Source organism: Arctopsyche grandis, chromosome 13 (assembly GCF_051622035.1).
Source record: "Arctopsyche grandis isolate Sample6627 chromosome 13, ASM5162203v2, whole genome shotgun sequence".
Lineage (NCBI taxonomy): Eukaryota > Metazoa > Arthropoda > Insecta > Trichoptera > Hydropsychidae > Arctopsyche > Arctopsyche grandis.
Window position 1 is genome coordinate 8,100,630 of NC_135367.1, and position 23,131 is coordinate 8,123,760.

The 23,131-nt window shown below is 34.0% G+C and overlaps 2 protein-coding genes across 2 annotated transcripts in view; one reads left to right on the forward strand and one right to left on the reverse strand.

The window, feature by feature from the left end:
• LOC143920752 (beta-1,4-glucuronyltransferase 1-like) overlaps positions 1 to 23,131 on the reverse strand; it is a 76,478-nt gene that overhangs the window by 35,061 nt on the left and 18,286 nt on the right. Inside the window, exon 3 of the mRNA XM_077443692.1 lies at positions 22,352 to 22,520. Coding sequence (XP_077299818.1) covers positions 22,352 to 22,520 — 169 coding nt within the window. The remainder of the gene's footprint in view (positions 1 to 22,351; positions 22,521 to 23,131) is intronic.
• On the forward strand, positions 14,431 to 16,916 carry LOC143921301 (zinc finger MYM-type protein 1-like). The gene is made up of 2 exons (XM_077444549.1): positions 14,431 to 14,622; positions 14,693 to 16,916. The coding sequence occupies exon 2, from the start codon at positions 14,736 to 14,738 to the stop codon at positions 16,914 to 16,916; it is 2,181 nt and encodes a 726-aa protein (XP_077300675.1). The 5' UTR covers positions 14,431 to 14,622; positions 14,693 to 14,735.

Genomic DNA, 23,131 nt, shown 5'->3' on the forward strand with positions numbered 1-23,131 from the left:
AATTTTTCTGTAATGCCACTGCGCTATATTAAATTCAAAAAAAGATTATTAGCCAGAAGTGTAGCTCGGTGGTTGCGTTAATGGTAACCACCGAGAGGTACCCGAGTTCAAGCACTGAGCTGACCTTGATTGAAGAGAATTTATTGGAAGCGATTCTGCAGTGCTGCCGGTCGAACTTGAATATTTGTGACTACAAATCGACCTTTTTTCAATTTATCTGACTTAGAAAATTACTCTACCTACTATTTGTGACCACTATTTGAATATTATTGAATCTGTATATTAAACAACAATAAGTACAAATTAAATACCACAAATAAAGCCTGTAATGGATTAATTTCATCCCGTTTCAAAATTTACATAAATTCCAATGACAATAAAATCGACTCAACTTTAATTGTAACACATTTGAAAAAAGTTTGATAATACAAATATGCAACTTTGTTCTACCAGTCATTGATTTCTGCCATTTACATATATCCAATGAATTAATTCCGTCATTATCCGTGTACTTCTAATATTTACCAGCAGCGTGGTCTAGTGGTGAGTATTGAATTATTTCATGCTTGATGTCACGGGTTCGATTTTCACTAATAGTTTCGTTGTTAGCCAGACCTTGGTTTGTCGAGGTCAATCGTTTCTTATCAGAATTTACTATTTTTTCTGATTTTCATTGAAACGGTTCCTGTAAAATTGACTTTCCTTCCCAATTTTCTGTGGCAAACCCTGAGTTATTGTTATATCTCAGATTTTGTCTTTCACTAGATTTCTCACCACATGTATGTATTTGTCTCTGTGGTTGTTTATCGAATATAAAAATTCCTATTATTACATGAAAAATGTTATTAATCGTATTTATACGATGTTTGTAATATCTGACCATAGATGTCAGGTATTGTTTAGATTTACATGTGTATGTATGTAAAATTATGTATTTTGATGTTCTCATTAATTATGAGTTTTCAATGTCTTGTAATAAATTAGCCATAGTGACGACCTGGAGCTAATCTGTAATGTCGCTATGGTAGAAATTATAAAAAATAAATAAATATAAAATTAAATATTTTCAGCATTCAATTTTATCTTATCGAAATCCCTAATTTTAATCTCTTTTCTGTACATTCAAACATTCTAAGCAATAATTATATATACATTACATCAAATACATATGAACATAACATTCATAAAGAGACGGTGTAATTTATATTATTACGAAACTGAAAAATAAGCTACACTATTATGAACAATAACAACAACGAAACGTCAAAGATAAGCAATTAGATAGCATAGAAAGCGTTCGATGAATAAACATTGGACGATTCAATAGCATACATAACGTTTCACATTTCAGAAACAAAATATTACCATACATCAACTATTAATTTTTTTTATCCTCCGACATATGATTTATTCAAATGATTCCTATACACACACACAATACAAAACGAAAATCAATGTTTTTCGACCGCTTTAAAGTGGCGGGGGCGACAGACAGGATGATCCAAAAATAATAGAGTGTACGATTACTGGCGATTGTCCCGGACGACTGCCTAAAACACGCATACATACATACATACATACGTATGAATGTATATACACATATGTATTAGAAACAATACTCGCAAAATGCGAAAAAAAATTGCGTCATAAGAAAACCAAACAATAATAATTAACATCCGACACAAACAAAAAAAAAGATTTCAAATAATAAAAAAAAAAAACGAAACGAAAATAAAAAAGCAACCCACACACGTTACACAGATTGTCGTATTCGTGCTAACGAATAAATATTAACATCTGTTACTTCCATCTAATTTCGGAACGGATTTAAGCGTAACAAGTCGCTCGCTCGCTCGCTCAAATATTTACAGACATCTCCAGCGACGTGGTACGAGAAACGATTCTAAGAATATTGAGATCGTCTTATACTCACAAATATAATCCAGATTTGACAGCTATCGGCCTCTTAACCGAACATTCCCCCCCCCCCCCCCATCAACCATTCAACGTCGACGAATAATCAAGACGCAATGAACCGCTCAATTAACCGCCACTGATTACTCCGTATATACCTATGAAAACACATGTTTAATAATATGTATATACATATACGGATCCAGTGAATGGAGATGTACATACATATGTATGTACGTCTGGAGCCGGTCACGTATGATTCGGAGAAGACGAAACGTTTATACGTTAAGTGTCGGTATCGACAGTTGTAGCGTGCGCGGGTCGCTTTGTGAAAATATCAACGTCCCTGTGAAAAATTGCCAAAGAGGTTTTTCGCAAGAAGCTCGTTTCCCGAGCGGACGTGAGGACACTGAAGTCTTCATTATTCACCTGCTGCGGCTCACAACCGCCGCTACGTCCTTCACCTAACTGCTGTCAACTTTGCTTCCGGTTATTTCCTCGATTCTATTTTTTCACAAACTGCGATCGGAAGAAAGGAGACGTTTGTATTCGAGAATATTTCATAGAAATTTTGAATCAAAAGCGGCACAGAAGCAAAAAATTCAAGGCCTCAAAGAAGGAAATTTAATACGTGCTCGAAAATATGGTATCTAATCTGATAAAATTGGCTTTTCATGATATTGAGCTGAGCTGAGCAAAAAAAATAAATAACCGACTATTCAATCTTTATTCAACTTGATCCATTGAATTCGAATATGACAATGATGTATGTTGCTTTCTCCCGTCTATGAGATATGAAAAATGCGCAATTTTAACAGATTTTTGGCTTTTGCGGTCTTTAACTCAAAATTTAGTATTGATAGGCCAAAAGTAAGTATCAAAATCAATAGTCGGATGTCATTAATATTGATTATGATTTTTAATTGCTTTAAAATACTTATAATCCAATATTTAATTTCGAAAGAGACTTTATATGTACATATGTAAGTTTTGGTTCAGTTTATAAAATAAGCTTTTTATCTCGATAAGGTGTTTCTAAGTTTGTAAATCGATCATTTTTAGATAACATTATTATATATGTACTAGTGTTGTGCCCATAGGTGTCAACGGGTGGTTTCGGAAAGGAATTGATACACAAATTAAAATGTTATATAATTTCGAAAGAGACTTTCTATGTATGTATGTTTGTTTTTTCTTTTGGTTCGTTGAATCCATGACGTTAAATTTAATAAAAAAAAACAAATGAATATCAAGATAAATTTAAATAAAATAACACTATTTAAATAAATTTAATAAAATGTCTATTATTAGATTAGCCATGTTTAAGCGGTTTACATATATTACAAATTCCACTAGTTAATTATATAGCGAATTTTTATAGCCAAAAATACACTTTTTTCTTACACATAAAACGAGAGAAAAACCAAAAGAAAAGTGGCGCGGCGCGTTGGCACAGTACGGACACAGTATTGACCATTTAATTTTATATAAACTTTTTTTATCATTCATTTTATAATATAATCTATGTATAAGTGAATTAAAAACATATATAAGAGATGATGAGAGTGAAAATGATAAATTTATAGGCATTTAAACAATTAAAATCTGACAAAACGAGTGGGGGGCGGAAATTCAAACAAACAAGGCTACTGGCTAGTGACAATAAGTAAGCTCTCACCGTATCCACAATTTTCGAATTTTTCAACATGCTAATTTAAATCTCTATCGGGGGCGAAACCAAATGGCAAAGTTCAAAGTGATCAGAAGAGCTTATGAAGTTTTTCAATAACATTGGACAAAGTGAAATTCACCTAACCTAACCTAACCTAACATGTAAAAAATTATCATATTCGAATTCAGTGGGTCAAAATCAATTATTATTGATTAGTCTCCACTCCAGTGAGTTAAAAACGTAATTTTTTGTACAGTAACTTAAATAAAACAGCAACTACATTCTGATCAGTTCAAAAAAGAGAATAATTATAATAAACGAAATCATAGATTGATGGACTATTGGCCGAACGGAAACTTGGCTGAACATACATAAATACCAATTATAATTAGTTTTAATTTCGATATCACTATAAATTTTAATAAGATTAATATTCAGTAAGCATTTATACTATAAAGATTTATTTATTGAAAAATCAACAGGCTTCGGATATAGAAATTCATAAAAATAAAGAATAAATATAACAAAATAGCATCTGAGCCCAATTATAGATTTTTACAAAATTTATAATATATCTAGTACATATAGACAAATAAATGAAAAAAAAAGAATAAAAACTAAAATATAAAATATAATTAAACACAATGTGATATAATATAATTGGATAAACATAAAGTGATATAATATAATTGAATAAAGAATATATAATAGAAATAGAAATAGAAATGGATCAATGAATCAAGACTCTCCTGATGGCAGTCCTGAATTTATCTTAGGAAATACCGAATAGATCAACCTCATTCAGTTCCCCGTTAAGCATACGATAAACACGCTGTGCATAGGAATATTTCAGGGAATTGGTTTTGAAGGGATTAAGTGAAAAGAGTGCAACGTGTCTAGAACATATATGTAGCTGGTATCCTGAAACCAACCTTACTCAGTAAATCGGAACAATCAAGGAAACCATTTAGGAGCTTAACCTTTTAAGGACGGAGCGTCGAAATCGAACGAGTGTCCAGAACCGGGGTCAAGTAAGACCCCAGTATTTTTTAATCAAAATACAGCTTTTCTCAAAACAAATGGGTTCAATATATTATATCTTATTAATCATTTTATACACCAACATAAAAAAGTTTTAGTTCTATAGCATGTTTTTTGTATTAAAAAATAACGACAAGCATCAACACGTAAACGCACATAGGTAAGGCCAGCAGGCGACTGCACGACTCAATAGCCACGCGCCAAAAGCGACGAAAACAATAGCTTACGAAAATATAACTGTCTCTTTCCCTCGCAGTGATTCATCGATCAACAAGAATATGCAAGCGAATAGTCAAAAACATGAGTTATCGCTACCGCCTTTAAATCATACATTGGAACGTAGAAATGTATAAATGTATTTTTTTACGATGTACCTCTTTTCTAAATCACACAAAATCTATTAAATTAAATTAATTGTAATTCATTCAAGGAATACAAGAAATATAGGGTGGATAGCTTTGAAAACCACATAGTTATTGCGAAAAAGGTAAAGATTGCGGCACTTGCATACCCCACTTCGGTGAGGGAGGGTTGCAAAAGAATAAAGCATCAGTGAGTCGTCGCCTGACAGAAAGATTGTTAAAGGATAGGATTTTTAAAATATCGGAAACATGTCATATCAAAACATGTCAAAATAATAAAAATTCAATCAAATTAAATACGAAAAAATGTATTTTCATAATGCTAGATTTCCGAAATACACAAATACTACGTACATTTATATACTAAAAATTGAATTTCAAAAACTTACTATGAAAACAAAAAACTTATAAGAATATCTAAAACAAAATTAAAGAGTATTGAAATTCTTGCCACCTTCGTATAATGAATATGAATATGTATGTAAATACTTCAATATACATACACACGAACATATAACTAAGTACATTTCGCCTTTCGCTAATTACACAACTTTACGATTAGCCCGAAATAGTTATCAACGCGCGAAATCTCATCATCCTTTTACATAGGCAATACATACAAAGACACTGAACGGGAACTTTCCTTCACGCCCACTAGCGTATGCATAATATTACAAATTCTGAACGCAAATCCCAACATATAAAACTTTATTTTACGTAACTTTATTTAACTTTTAGCCAACAGCATAACTCGGTCGTTAAGCTTCTGCCTAACACCGAGAGGCGCAGGGTTCGATCCCATGAGCTGACCTCGATTAAAAAGAATTTTTCTGACTAAATCTGTAGTGCTGCTGGTCAGACCTGGATATTTGTGACTTCAGGTCGATCGTTTCCTATCAGAGTTTGTCAATTTTCTCTGGTTTCATTATTGAAACGGTTCCCGATTAAAAATTGGCTAAAATCCTTCCTACCTACTATGTCACCACTATTTGAGTATGATTAATGTACAATAAAATGTATGTACAATTCATAGATGTCTCTTTAATTTGCGAGTTTTCAGTGTCTCGTAATTCAGCGACTTGTATAATAAAAATGCTGTATTGTTTGTAATAGGCCAGGAAGGCGCATTGGGATTTACCTGGAAGGCCTTCATGATATAAAATGTAATAAAATAAAATATGTAACATTAAATACAATATAAACATGTACGTATGAGCCGCTTCATTTGAAAGTCCAATTTTAAGTTCCGAAAACACTATTTCTGTTTGATTTAATTCACAATTTCGAAAAAGCACAATAATTATATTTGATATTTTGCGAGATATTTCTCGAAATGAAGAAAAGTGGTCTTATGCCATTTTCAAATATAGCGGCTCATATATAAACTATTAAATTGTCTAATATCGCCAATCACAACTACATGTTTGATCATCTTTCATGTAAATTCATTACAGACACCATCACGGCATTGATCCATCTAACTACATATTTTACTACATCCAACTACATATATTTTTTAATTTCATCAGTCCCACATATCAGCCTACGTTGTACGGATATTCTCATGGGTACCATTCAAGTGTCTCCCTCGTCCATCTCCCATCCAATCGTCTAACTACATAGTAAAATACACACACATGGACATATATGTACGTATTATAATACATATACACGTATTCTAGTTTGAGTACGCATTGTATATTCCCATTTCAATAATTTTCCACCTCAATTCAAAGCTAAGTATGTATGTACATATTTCTCTACCAATACTATCCACCGTCAATATTGTGCATTGTTCGCATTACATTCAAATACATATTTTAAAGACGAAACAATACAAATTTCATTTGTATTGAAATTTATTTATTTTGGAAAATTTAAAAGTTTAGCACATGGCTTACTGTGCTTAAAAAATCCGCTAGTCACTTTGCTGGACACCAAGCGTACAATTAAAAATGTGAGTTTTAAGTTTAAATAATGCAAAATCTGCGAGGTTAATTATTGCAATTAGCTTTAAAATCATTTTATAATGTATTAAACGCCGAATAATATAAAAAGTGCAAACAATTAAAAAAAAAATAACGGCTGAAGCCGAACCGTCATTCCAAGGCTGATATCATTCACACACTGATCATTGAGCGTGGCGTACTGAATTACCTCTATCTGTCTCTTGCATCTCTGAGGCACGTGTACGAGGGACTTTCCACGAAAATAATTATTTCTGTTGATACTTTTCAATGTTTTTCTTTCTTAATGACATAATTCGAAACATAGAGGTTTTGATGACATACATGTACATATGTACATAAAATATAAAGACTCTGAATTCAGTATATTTGAAAAAATAAACTAAAATATATGTCCTGGTCACTCGCTATCCATCACAGTGCGACGGGTGTTAATTTAACAAGCATGCATAAAATATAATTTTTTAAAGGTAAACCATCTATGAAATTTTCTTATACATACATACATATACATATGTATGTAAATAATTGAATAATAATAAAAAAAATAAAAAAATATAATATATATGTAATTTAAAACCTTTTGAAGATCATAACTATTATACGCCATTTGTATGTACAAATAATATAACTGAATTTCTCGAAGTTATTCAAACAAACAATAAAAGTTAATTATTATTGTATTACAATTACATATACATATAAAACAAAATCGCCTACCCAAAACAAACCAAAAACAGATACACTATTCAAAAATCATGTCGACATCATTCAAATGTTATATTTTGGATAAATTTAAATATCCGTCGGCCTAATATCCATTCAACCGAGTGTCCTTCGGCCATTTGGTCCATTCGGCGAATAGTACATCAACCGATTTTTCAAGTCCGTAAAAATTTCACAAGAAAACTAATGAACGATATACACATGTACGTATACACGTCTATACCTTCGCAGATACATAGGGCCGTCAGAAGCGACCCTAGGGAACATATCGACAGAAAAATATGGCAAAAATGCTATTGAGCGACCGTATCGACACCGATGAAAATAAGTACCGGCCGAAAAATACCTTCGACACGGGGAATTTCCCTATAAATGTTATACACACCGAAAATTCATTAACGCATTTTTGAAAGCGGCTAGGAATCTGGGCGAATACCCATTTGAAAAATGGACCCGGAGACAATCGGATTTTGTGTGTGTGTGTGTGTTTGAATGTTCACGTGGGGGGAGTGGGGGGGGGGAGAGAGACGGACCCTGGAGGGTGGGTGGATGGGATGCTTCATCAGGATCCCCAGGACTCATTGTCGGGAGAAGGGGGTATCATTAAAAGCTCTTGGCACACCGCGAGACCCGGTCTCCTATCCCCACGTTTCGCGAAAGCCCGTTCCCGTATTGTTGTATTAGGAGGCATTTTCTCATTGTGTGCGCGTTTCATTTTCCGCCGTGTGTAAATTGAAAATGAAAAATTCACGCGAAACCTACCCTACCCCTACCCCCCCCCCCTCTAACCGTCCGTCCCCCACCTTCCCGCGGGAGGCATTCACTAAAAACTGGCTTTTGTTCCTTTTCGCGGGTGTGGTCCGTCGTAAAATGCGTCCCGGAAGCGCGCACCATGCATAAATAAGTTAATAATCATGTATATATTCTCGTATCTCCGTGCAGTTTCGGGAACTTTGATCTTGGACCGAGCGGGAATCCCCGCTCTAAAGGTGTATAACACGCGATTTTCTTTTTTTTTATTATTTTTTAAGACACTTGAACCCAACCTTACACTCAGAGATGGTGTTTCCATAAATGATTCTCAGTATTCTGCACGTATTCATGATTTGAAAATTTTTTCTACATTAAACTTTTTTTTTAAACTAGACGTAATTTTTATATAATTTACTATTGTAAATAGGTTTTTGAGCTCTCTTTCCTATTATGCTGTATATTGACATTAGAATATTATAATTTGTCTGTTTAGAATAAATAAATAAATAAATAAATAATAATACTAATACCTGAACCATCATTCACAGATACATTTATGGAGAGAATCCCGGTGAATCTTTAGATATAACATTCAAAGCCAATTTCGCAGGAATCGTTTCAATGAAAATCAGAAAAATTGGCGAACTGAAATTTATCCATAGATGTCTCTATGGATGTTATTTGATGTTCGTATTTGTCTTGTATAATATATTTTACATTAAACACGTCAAACGTTGTACATGTGTGTTATATATACATATATACATATAGGATCCGGATGTAAAGGATTCCAAGTGAAAAGCGCAGATTATTTATTATAACCATATCGTCCGGCTTGTTCTCCAACAAGTTACCATAGCAACACGCATCCGGTCTCTCCCATGCATACCACACACACTTTATCCCTAGCAGTTTGGCCAACCACACATACGGCTCGTTTAAAAATCATTCCTATATACATCTTGTATATACATGTATAATGGGTGACCGTCACCGCACCGAATTTTAAAAATTCGAAAATGTTCGTTTACCATGCATACATATGAAAAACAGTTAGTATATATGTACATATATCAGTGGCGTGCGGTAAAAGTATCTCTCCCCCCGTCGTACATCCTCACTTAATTTGCGCTAGTAGGATACAACATGAACAAGAGGCACAGGCTTTTCCTCCCGTATCCTGCGCGCGCACATTAAATACTGTATGACAAAAAGAGAGATAATTTCACCACATGCCACTCATATATATTATATATACATAGTACTGTTTACCATGTACCCTTTTTTATCTTTCAACTTAAGATCTTTCGATTTTCAATCTTTGCTTTTTCGGGCTTTTCACATTCGGTCCCGTGTGGTAGACCCAAATATAACACATATGTACAATGTTTGGCGTGTTTAATGTAATATTGTACAGATGTGTTTGACACGTTTAATATACGTATGTCGTGTTTAATGTATGTAAATATGTACATATATGGATGTATACCTGTATATGTATATCATTTATGATCCTTAATCTTTATACAACACACTTTGCTTTTAAGCAAGCTGTTAAGATGAGTGTGCATGATTGATGGAATAAAATCAAATATTCTACATATACGAAAATTTATATTATGTATAAGTATAATAATCCTGAAAGGACTTACTTTTTTGTATACAATAATCACGCCCATTTTAACTGAGACAATTTTTTCAACGTTTTTTTCTACTTCCTTAAAAGAAAAAAATAAGCTAAAAGCCTTTTATAATATGTTCTTTTAAAGGAATCAAAAAAAAATACATAAAGCTTTCGGCTAAGCCAATACCACTCTGAAATATTCAATTCCAAAAAATTACTAATACGAATTATTCTGAAAATCAAAGCTTTCGTATGTATTTATTAAAATAAAACATGAATTACTTTAAACAAAATGAAATAAAACATCATTATTGTGTATGTATAGTGTACGTTTAAGCTCAAATGAAATCATCAACAAAAAAATAAAACATTCACATCAAACATCGAATAAACCAACCGAACAACAAATCACACAACCACCTGAAAAATTCAACTTCAATCAAACGTTCATTCCAAATTCCAACGACCCACATACGTACATATACATATACGTATATGTACTTTTATCACAACACAGAACCATTATAGAACTTTGCCGCAAAAACGCCCACAGACGGTTAGACAGTTTATACACACACGGGTCAAAAGCATCGTCACATTCGATCAAACGCTACACGGACATATGTACATTGTATGTATGTACATATTACGTACATAATACATACACAGGTGAGGTCATAATTTACGCGCGCGCGCCCTTTTACATGTCATATTCAAAAATCCACCGACGTCTTCCCGAGCATGAATTTTTAACGAAAGCAACGCGCCACGTGGAAATGCGAATCCTCTGTCAGGTACAGGGACGGGGTGGATGCAGAGGGATGGGGCGCACAAAGGACACTCCTGTGCCGCCCTGGTGCAGGTGATAGGAGGATATCTAAGCCCCGACGCGGATCAAAAAGATACGGCTATGGATAACTACAAGTATGTTAATAATTGAGCACTCTGCGACTGAACTGTCTATCTATAGTACCATAGAACTGTCTATCTATATAATCTATAGTAAAGATATACTATTTTGGAGATATTATCATCGAACATTTTATCCGAGATTATATGTATTATATTTAGGTCTGTTCAGTATTATTATATGCATACATACATACATACATATATGGCCAGCAGTATGGCTCGGTAGTTGCGTTTATGTTCAGCCCCGAGAGGTTACCGGGTTCGATTCCGTGCTAATCTTTAATGCTGCTGGTCAGACTTGGATATTTGTGACTCTAAGTTTCTATCGGAGTTTGCCAATTTATCTGATTTAGTTGTTGAAACAGTTCCTCTATCAAATTGGCAAACACCACCATCCTACCCGCTGTCACAAATATCTGAATTTGATTTATGTACAATATGTAAAAAATTATGTACAAGTTTAAATCCATAAATATCTCTATAGATTAATTCATTAACTTATTAATTGTTCATTTCGTGTTCTCCAGCCTCTCAAAATACATACAGCGATTTATGTAAAAAAAAAATGCTGCGAGGTTTGTAATTAATTGTCTAGGAAGTTGCATTGGGGTTTACCTGTTGGGCTTTCCTGATATATATCTATGTAAAATAAAATAAAAATAAAATAAAATATATGTACACAACTAGTCCAACAGAAGTTGAGTTGTTGTGGACTATACTTACTAAATAGCATTATATATACGTAAATATTTGCGTACATAAAAATTCTAATTTAAAAAGACTGATTTGAGCAATGCATATAAAGGCGATACTATTAAAGTAGAGTAAAATAATGTAATATTTATTCTAAGGGGGGGGGGAATTGATTTTATCATACGCAAAAATTTGCAGACAAATTTCTAGTAATCTGAACGATTAAATCTCAAAGTTTAAAAACTTATTTCATTAGTAGCAAACTATACGAATTTTATTATACATATATACGTCAATTCTAAGAAACTAAATCGAGAGATTTGTATCTCATAGGGTGAGTCTATAGGTCTAAAGGTCTATAACTACGACAAATATCACAATCAAAAACCTTACGAGGAATTTGCTCATTGGCTCTGAAAATCATAACTTCACAAGACAAGTTTCATTATTATATACGAACATACATATATAATTTGAAACTGATGAAGCTTTATTTTATATTGAATAATGCTAAAATATCGTAGATACAATCTGATTATTTTCGTTAAGGTCAAATCTTGTAGTTATTTAAATACAGATCGACCGTTTCATGTTAGAATTTTCCATTATTTCTAGCTTTATCGTTGTGACGGTTCCAATAAATCGGCATTCCTTCCCCTTAGTTTCTCGCAAATTCGAGATATTAGCTTCTCGGGTTTGTTGAATCTTATAAAAATATAATATATAATGTATTTCACATTTATATTTTTTATATATTATTTTATATATTAAAGCATATTAAGTTCAATTTGAAAAACGTTAATAGATACTTAGTATTCTAAAACAGACTGTTTCTATGATGTTTATATACCCGGCAATATGGCGATTGGATTTTCCCAAACGCAAGCATTTTCCTCTCCATTTTTCTGGCATTTCCACACCCCATTCTTAACGCTCGGTGATAATAATTTGAACAGCTCCACTCCGCGGGCAACCGCTGACGTTCGGCCGCTGACATAATTTAATCACTACATTTTAGCGACGCGCATTTTCTTGGCCACAAAGTCCTTTTAAGGGCGAAAAGTTCACCCAGTAATGGAGCGGTGCCGCTAATGGCCGCAAAATCCGTTCGTGCCATTAATCCAATTTGGGCCAGCGACCTCTTCACGGACCAGCAGCGGCGAATGGAAAAGCAACTAGGTGGTAGAGGCAGGGAGGGCGGCAAGCCAGAGTTGCACCTCGCCGACGTTAATCCTCGGAAAATGTTTAAAAAAAAAATAACACGGAAAAATATATAATATTTCAGAGGAAAATGCTCCCCGAGCGGCGATATTGCAGCGGCGACGCGTCGCGTGAATATTTCCTTCCTCGAGGCCAATTTCCACGCACGAAACCTCTCCCGTAGGTTTTTTGTCTTCGTTATCCTTCGAAAATAGCCCCGAGGACTAAAATTCGTTGAAATTTATGGATTTTCATCGACCGGAACTCTGACTTTTTTGCCGCCCCCAATGCGCCGACTGTACACTCGTAAATCAAACGATATACACACACACACATACATGAGTATACGTATGTGTTTGCTCGGATTCGAAATCACCGAAGCCGTATAAATTTCACTCAAATTTGTTTACCTGGTCTCCTACGGGTTTTTGTAAAAAAAAAACCCGAAACGGCGAGGACGTGTAGTTTCCTCTGAAACAAACTCTTCCATTTTCCGACCGCGGAAAATGCGAGTAAAAAAAACAAGGAAAGTAAACACGAAACGCTGTGTGCCCGAACGAATCAAAAACTTGGATGGCGAACTGACGCAATACGTCACGTTTGCGCAAAAAATGTTATTGATTGAAATTGAGAACGAAAATTCAAAGCGCAATAGCTGATTTCCAACTCAACATACTAAAGTTTGTATTAATTAATTTTTAGTAATTAAAACAGACTTAAAACGAAACCAACAATTTACATAAACACAAACATTTGCAATTCCTCACAGCTAATGAGTTCAATATTTCAAAAATTTTAATGCTTACTTTTTATGCCTTGTTTTTAATGGAAACCCATCCCACCAATTGCTATACAAGATTGGCAAATCTTGACACGAAACACCCGATATAATATTTTGAACTATCGAGAAAATCTGATTTGAACCCGAGACCCTTCAATTAATATTCCAACAGAGTAACCACATTACAACATTGTAGCCCACACCCTGACCACCTTGAAACAAAACTACCGGTAAAATAGCGGTACATACAAAACTAGAATGAAACTCAACAAGGTTCAAATGAACATACATATGTATGTATATGTATATGTAAAATTTAAAACACATTCGAAAATATTTGAAACGAATAAAAAAAATATTTTCAGCTAAAGTGGGTCCACCCGCTGTGATTTAAGAAAGAACTTACATACATGTATACATATGTATGTACATACATACCAGTGGCGTGCGGTCCATGGATGCGGTGGATGCGGCGCATCCCCTATAACTTTAAAAAGCCAAGAGTATTTTTAATAAATATTTGAATTTCGCTTCGATGTATTCTTAGTGATGTACGTGATTATGATGTAGTATATGAGTATATATATATATTTCACATATCACGTGTTTTTTGTTACATGATGCATTATATAGGATCTTTTGATAATTTTTATTAAGGATTCGCATAGGCCGCATTCGCATAGGCCGGCCACAGGCGAGTGACGCTGGCGAGTAGACGCTGAGTGAAGTGCGCGCGCGTCATGGATTCGGAGTCGCGACCGATCCCATTTGCGCATGCGCACTATGAGGCTGTCATATTCGCGCGGACGCGTTGACACTTGTTTAACCTCTACGGTGGATTCGGTTTCTCTGTTTGCTTATCTATTGAGTTTCACTTGGAAGCCGCTGTTGATCGATATTTCCGCACGCTACGCCCCAAGTTATTTATCAAAAAGCTAGCCGATTCATTTCTTTAGACGAAGTTAATCATTTATACTGTAAGTTGGTTATTTTTTACTTTTGAATTAAGTTTTCATTTTAATTAGTTTCGTCTAACTTTATTTTTAGTTTACTGTTCCACTACTTACGAGTTTTCATTATTGCCTTTAATATGGATATCGAAAATAACAATGAGAGTGGACTTGTCGTCGAGATCAATAATAATTGCAATTGTTTAATTGAAAATGTGCTGAAAAGAAGATTTGCTTCTCTCCCATTTAATGAAAAGGAGATTATTGTTAAGAGCCCCAAACCCACACCAATATTAAATATTCAGTCTAAAACAAAAACATTTAAAAGGTATTTTAACACAGAAACATACGAAAAAATTTCATGGATTTGTGGATGTGCTCACTTAACGAAATTATTCTGTTGGCCATGTATTTTATTTTCTCAAGAAGTGAATGTCTGGAGTAAATTTGGATTTTCTGACCTAAACAATTTAAGTAAATCGCGCAAGAGACATGAATGTTCTCAAGCTCACATATGTTCTGCTGCTCAATTTAAAAAATTTGGAAAGGGACCTCGTATAGAAAATTTTCTAAGTGCTCAATTTAAAGCAAATATTGAAATGCACAACAAAGAAGTTACTGCAAATAGATACATTTTGTCGAAATTAATAAGCGCGATCTGTTTTTTAGCAAAACAAGAACAACCTTTACGAGGACATTTTGAGCACCAGGAATCGGAAAATAGAGGGAATTATATTGAATTGCTGTATCTGTTGAGTGAATCAGACATAAAATTGAAAACTCATTTAGATAACTCTACGGTGTTTACTGGACTATCGAACCATATACAAAATGACTTGGTATCCGCAATATCAAAAGTCTTGCTAGATGAGATTAAAACTGAAATACGTGCATCAAAATTTGTTTCCATAATTGTGGACGAATCTACAGATATCAGTCGCAAAGCTCAGCTATCTACTATTTTTAGATATGTAGATGAAAATAATGAAATTCAGGAGAGATTTGTTGGATTTGTCGATGTTAGTCCCAATAGAACAGCTAATGCTCTTTTTCAGCACATACGTGAGACCTTGGAAGAATTTGGTTGTTTGGACAAATTAATTGCACAAACGTACGATGGAGCGGCTGTAATGTCCGGGGAGCATAATGGAGTGCAACGAAAAATTCGAGATATTTGTCCTAATTCTTTATTTGTCCATTGTTACGCTCACAGATTGAATTTAGTTTTGTCGCAATCTGTTAAACATATATCCGGATGCAAACGTTTTTTCAGCCGTATGTTGTCATTTTCAACTTTTTTTTGTAAGTCTTCAAGAAGAATTTCCCTTCTCGATTGTCAAATAAAAAAACGATTTCCCACTGCTGCCCCTACACGATGGAACTACAATAGCAAAATTTTAAATATGATATTAGAATATCAAACAGAATTAATGGAAATATTTAATCAAATAATTAATGACGAAGACGAATGGGATACTGAAGCTGTCATAAATGCTGAAGTCCTTCATCGTTATTTAAAAGAGTTTGAATTCAATTTCAATTTGCATTTATTTTCTGCAATATTTAATTCGGCAGATTTTTTATTTGAAATTTTACAAAAAAAAACCTTTGACATATCGTATTGCGTAAGTGAAATTAAAAAATTTGTAAAATATTTAGATAACAAAAAAGACGATTTTGATTCATTGTGGAACAAAGTAATAACTAAAAATTTTAATAGAAAAAGAAAATATGCTGAATGTGAAGAAGATGTGAAAACAACGTATAAACTTCACTATTCTGAAATTTTAGAAACTCTTTCAGTAAATACAACCAATCGATTTCGAGATATCGAAAATTTAAAATTTCTCGAATTTTTTAACGTCAAAAAATTTAAAGAATATGAAAATAATTTTCCAGATTTCCTATTTAAATCACTCCACCTAACTTATGGAAAATACTTTGATTTTATGAAATTAAAAAGCGAATTAATTTACATGTACTCAACGCAAGATTTTCATTTGAAATCTATAAATGACGTAAAGGAATTAATTGTGAAAGATGATCTAATAGACGTTTTGGAACAAGTATTTAGTTTAATACAATTAATTTGTACGATACCTTCCACGAGCGCATCGGCTGAACGATCATTTTCGACTATGAAAAGAATTAAAACGTTCACCAGAAGTAGTCAAAGTGAAGAAAGACTCTCTGGTCTTGCTTTAATTGCAATCGAAAAGAAAATAATGTCAAATTTAAAAAACAATAAAAAATTCTATGATGCGGTTATCGATGAATTTTGTAAAAAGGAACGAAGAATAAAATTAAATTTTAAAAAATAAATTGGTCGGTTTTTTTTTTCAAACAAGGGACAGCATCCCTTGTTTGAAAAGTCACCGCCCGCCACTGATACATACATACACTCTAGCTTAAGATATTTTAAAATACCAAAAACGCTATTTTACAAAGATTGGCCATTGCCTAGTACATTGTTTTAATGAACATCATTACCAATAGATTCATTCAATGCTTTCATTTACGGGACTTTCGCATAGCTATGTACATATGACGCAATGCTGCGCATTGGAATGTTAAAATTGACAACATTTTCGTGTTGCTAATATGAACGACATACATAGTTCTACGTCAAAACAATTACTAAGAAATGTAAAAAGTAAAAGGTTTCCTTAATCCAATTTTTCATTTTTAAACTGTAAAAAAATTTTGTCCTCAATGAATCCTTGAGGGACTCCCAGTCCAAAAAACAATATGAGCTAGAAACGATTAAAATAATTGCTTCCTTCTATTCGACCAATAAATATTGTGATATAGCGTCATTCTCACTACATACATACATAGATTCAACAATATAAGTAACAATGAAATACAAGGTAGATCGCGATTTTACGTCGACGCATCTTTGCATCGCCGCTACCTTCAAAGTACATCCTCACGAATAGATGCAGCTTCACGTCAAAACGAATAAAACTGCAATGATTGATTTTTCAAAGCGTCGAACAATAGTCACACCACAGGGGGAGGAGAGGGGGTGGTCGGGTCGTTATCAACGGCGAACCAACCGACGTGGTTTAAGCTCTCGAGCTTTCGGTCGACTCGTACCGTCATTGTCCTCGCAATAGCACCCGACCACCTCAAACCGTTGCTTTTTGATTGTCTTCTCCGCTTTTCCTCCCACTTTTTTTTATTATTTTCTTTCTTCTTCTCCCTCTCCTCTATTATTTTATTTTATTTTCCGCACCGTTCGATCTCCGCCCCGCCGGTTAAATATCACACAAAGACCACACCACGCGTACAACACTTCGACCTCGTCGAAATTACCATGTCTTATTTACGAGGTGGCCGCCGGAGGCCGGAGCTTCTGCGCGAAACCACCCGCCTCGCAATTTTCACCCCCCCCCCCCAACCCCCGTTTCCCCGCGAGGAGGAGCCATTTTCATCATAAGGTTTCGAGAGACGCTCGGCATCGACAAAAGGCCCAGATCGATTCCCCAGATGTCATTACTGAGGCTCTTCTCGCCTACAATGGGGCACTACTGCTTTCCTCGTTACGTTTTCGAGGACGCCCTCGGGCTCGCGTTATTGTCTCTACGGCTAGGCGTGTTTGCGCGTCGCATTTTCACACTTTATTTTTCCAACGCTTGTCAACCAATTTCCGGTAGAAAAATCGAATGTTTCATTAGAGCACTGCGGGCTTAACTACATACATACATACATACGTACATATGTCCGACTGAAAAACAAATACCAAAATCGTATTGAATCGCCCACATTGTTTAACCTTAGATTGAGATTTTAAAACACAAAATACGCAATATATTTATGTAATCGTTGTCTTGTACATTTTATTTGGTCCTATTTGAAAACACAACCAGCAGCATATATTAGTAATAAGCATGTAATGCTTTCAAACTGACTAGTCACGGGTTCAATTCCTCCGGTGCTCCCGGCCAAACCTTGAGTGTTTGACTCCAGGTCGATCATTTCCTATCAAATTTTGCCAATCTGATTTTAATTGAAACAATTCCAAAAGATTTGTCAAATGCTGCAAAAATTCAAATTTATCAAAAAAATTGTCAAATTTATCCACAGTAAAATATCACTCTATAATTTTTTTATCGATGTTTGTTATTGGCGAGGAAGGTGCTAATCAGCTAACCAGCCTGCTAATTTTCTTGATTCTAGATTGGAATTAAGAGATAGATCACTTTAAACGGACAAAAGAACTATTTAAAGAACTACTTTCTAACAAAAGAACTATTCAAAATATGTACATATGTACATGTTTATTAATGTCACTAAATAAATTTTGCTTTTTTTATATCCTTATACATATGAAAATTAAGACTGTTTAAATAAATAAATAACGCAAAAAATCATTATTGCACCATTTATAAATAAACTATAATTCTTCTGCTAGGTATCATAAATCTTTTTAAACCGTTTTAAGTGCCATAGTGACGTTGTATGTACCACTTTTATTATAATAAATTTGACAACTTCTACTGCGTTGTCTCGCTTAACTTTAAGAAGTTACCTTGATGATGGTGGCTGAAGTTATCGTCAGCTTAATCTTATTAGTAAGCTAGTATTAATCATCTTTTTAACAATATTCATCCAGTAAAAAAATATCATCAGACTCACTAAATACGGTGGTATACATACATACATACATATCTTTACGATATTGACAGTACAAGTGACTGTGTAACTAATACTTACAACGTTATGACTTGCTACTTAAGGTTTACACCCCTGGGGTAGGTTTCCAAGGGTGCAAGTAAAAACCAACACATACAACGCAAGTCACGAATAAAACGCATTTGAACCAACGCGGCACTTGCAACGTTATGATTAGGTACCAACGATGTGTAATGTTGATTTTAAAATAAAATACACGAATCCTTATATTTATAACTTACCAATACTTTGTTAAACAAGTTAAACAAATAGACAACAATATTTGTGAAATTTTATTTCGAGATCGTTAAAGAATTTTCCGGTTTTTCCCCGGCGCACATCACAGATCACAGAGATCCGTAGGAAAACTGCCCGCGGGCTTAAGCTCTATACGAACCCCACTAATGGACTCCCATGTGATCAACAAATAAAATACGCTCAATTTGAATAAATAGTAGAACTTTCGACACGCACTGTGAAGGTGACGGAACAATGCCGATACACATTCTATACTAACATATAATACATACATACATATATTGCTCGATGGCGAATTGAAAGCTCGACTCTCGCACATTCCGAGCCCACTAAAGGGTAATATGACCCAATAGAGCCTATCGCGAGCATGGCTTGTGGATGGGTGGGTGTGCGGGTGGTAGGTGGAGTAAAAATCGTTAAAATTTAACACCCGTCGGCTTTATTGCGATCGCAGTGAAAAATTTACGACCCAAAGGGTGGGTGCATGTGCAATACAACTGCACGTGCACAATAACTTCCGCCTCGGATAACCGTTATAGTTTACGTTATTCTGCATAAAAAGAAAAACCAAACACACCCACACACATACACGTGACGTTAATTACCGAAGAGCGTTTAAACGCCAGTTTTCCGTCAAAGAAAATTTTCACTCACGCATTATGGTTTTTCCAGGACTCGTACATATAATATATGTATATAAGTCTACTGGTGAACTTGTTTTTATGCACTTTTCTGAAAACACGTGTTTGTTTCATTTACGAAATTAGACGACGAGATTATGTAAAATTATTTAAATAGTGTACTTATGCATATATACACCTGTACATTAATTACTAGCCTGTAGTCGTCTAATGGGTCTGGCACTCTACTCGTTGAATTTAATATGATAATTTGAAGGTTCGCAAGCCCCCACTAATTTGTAATTTTTACGTTGGATTATGTAAACGTCCAGACTGTTTCGAAGTTACAAAAAAAAAACATCCATCCAATCATTAAATTTAATCATACATTTATTTAATTAAACTCGGCGTAATATGTAATTATGACTTTTTATCATTAATTTTACATTCCATTTGAAGCATTACTGTAATAGAGCGAACATTTATAATACAATATTTCTCCATGTGAAAAATTAAACCAAACAATTTCCTCTCCAGTTAATTTTAAAGCTAAATTATACTTCCATGAGAGAAAATGTTTTCCCGTACGTAAAATTGAACTTTTATCAAAACACGTCGACTTTTACTTGCATAATGCGAATCAGTTTACACTCGAGTTAATATACAAACTTAAAATAGCAAATAAATTGAACGGCTCATATATTATGTAGCAAATTAAACTCACATAATAAATTTATACATAAATTAACATATCTCTAGTTACATGGTTTCAAATGTTGCGTTTTTCATCTCTCGACTATTATATATGTAGAACACTAGTGTTTTTACCCGGCTTCGCTCGGAATTTGTAATATAAACCCGTTAAATATGGCCAATCTAATAGTAAAAATTTTATTAAATTTATTTGAATAGTTTTATTTTATTTAAATTTATTTGAATATTCATTTGTTCTATGACGTCATGGATTTACGAACCAACAATAGTTACATACATACAAAGACACTTTCGAAATTATATATCTTATATATAATGTCGAAAGAGACTTTGTACTTTTACATACCTTTTTATATACCTCCTTTTAGCTTTAATTCCGCTTACAATTCAGTAAAAAAATCGCCACTTATCCGATCGTTTTCATACTTTGCCATATTGCTCATTTTGGTCATCAATATAAGTGAATGTATCCTCTGCCATTACAGATGGAGAAAAAAAATCGTTTTAGACGCGCTTAAAATTTGAATTTCTGAAAAGTGCCTGACATTTATCCAGTTTTTAGTTTTAAACATATATGGCGGCAGTAAAATAAAATTATTCGTATTTTTATTCAAAATAATAATTTTATATACAAATTATAGAAGAGGCATGTTTTTAAAAAACTTTTTTTTATGTATATATTTTTTTTAATTCGCTAATTGTAAGTATTTTTGGTTGGGAACATCAAAAAAAAAACAAAGTTTCTATGACAACGATTCGATATATTTCTTTTTTCGATTCAAATAAATTAAAAAAAAAACAAATGTATATTTACTATTAGATTCGCCATGTTTTAGCTGTTTATATTACAAATACTGAGTAAAGTCGGGTAAAACAACTAGTACATAATATACACAAATGCAGATTTGTAAAATATATGCTTATTTAAATAAATATGTTGTATCAAATTGTGCATAATATATCGTTCAGTATGCAGTAAAAGTGTTGTCATATATGTTAGTTAAAATCTAAATACTCAGCGAAGCCGGGTAAAACAACTAGTTAGATATATTCATACAACACATATAATACAAGTATAGAATGTTGATTAATTTTTATGGTTACCAAAAAAACATTATCAAGTTGTCTGTTTAATAAATAAAACCATGTAATAAAAAACCGCACAGTATATGTAGTTGTTGTATAAAAGAAAAACACAATGATTCCCCGACACACCAGGTCTAAATCAATACCGCGAGCTAATGATAATGGCCTGTCGGTTAAAATACACAAGCACTAATTTATGTTAAATAAATTTACCGGAACAATGAAAACTCCGGAGAGGACTAACTTTCCGATCGGCTTGTCACTTTATTTAGGCGATCGATCAAGTTTGTCGCGTCAGCCGGGAAAAGCCGGAAAATCCGCACGCACACACACGCCGATTCCTCGATCGGAAAATTCGCACAATCACGCGTTACACAAATACGATATACAAAATCACCAACCTGTGTGTTTCTAGTATAGCCGTAGCCCAAGAATCGTTCGTCGTGTTGAGGAACGGTATCTGGTGCCACGTAGAACGGCTCGTAGAGGAATTCGAAGTTCGTAACATTGTGGCTGATGTGAGTTTCAGGACTTTCGGCAGTTCCACCTGGTCCTCCGGTCTGCTGCCACCTGCGAGACAAATAACAATCAAAGTTGAGAATCGTAAAGAAATGAAAATGGCGCCAATTTGGACGTCAGTAAAAATGCGAGAGCGTTGAAATTTCAATCTGAAACGATTGGATTCTTTTACGAGCGATTTAACTTTTAGCATTTCGATTTCATAATACTTCTACAGTACTTTGTAATTCTTAAAGCTCTATCTCCTACTTCGTTCGTTCTCGATGGCGTTAATATCATCCTCTCAGGTCAGAAGGATCAGCGTTCCCTTCAAAAGGGACCCACAAAAGGAGCTCTCCGCACGCGAAAGCTTGGAAAGCGTTTGAAAAAATACGAGTTTTATAACAACTCGACGATAAAGAAATATTTCGTAATACTTTATAAAGCACCGAAGAGGATCCTTGTGTGAAAAAGTCTACAGCTTCTTTTCATTATGCAGGTATATCTTTACATACCTGCGAAACAACACATAGAATGATCCCTAGAGATGAATAATGACAGTAATAAATACCTTGATAAAACTAAATAAAGACTACAGACTACAACAACAAAAAAACGAATTAAACTGAAAAAAAAAACAATGGAAGAAAGTTTTAAAATTAAATATTCAAATTATATTTAAA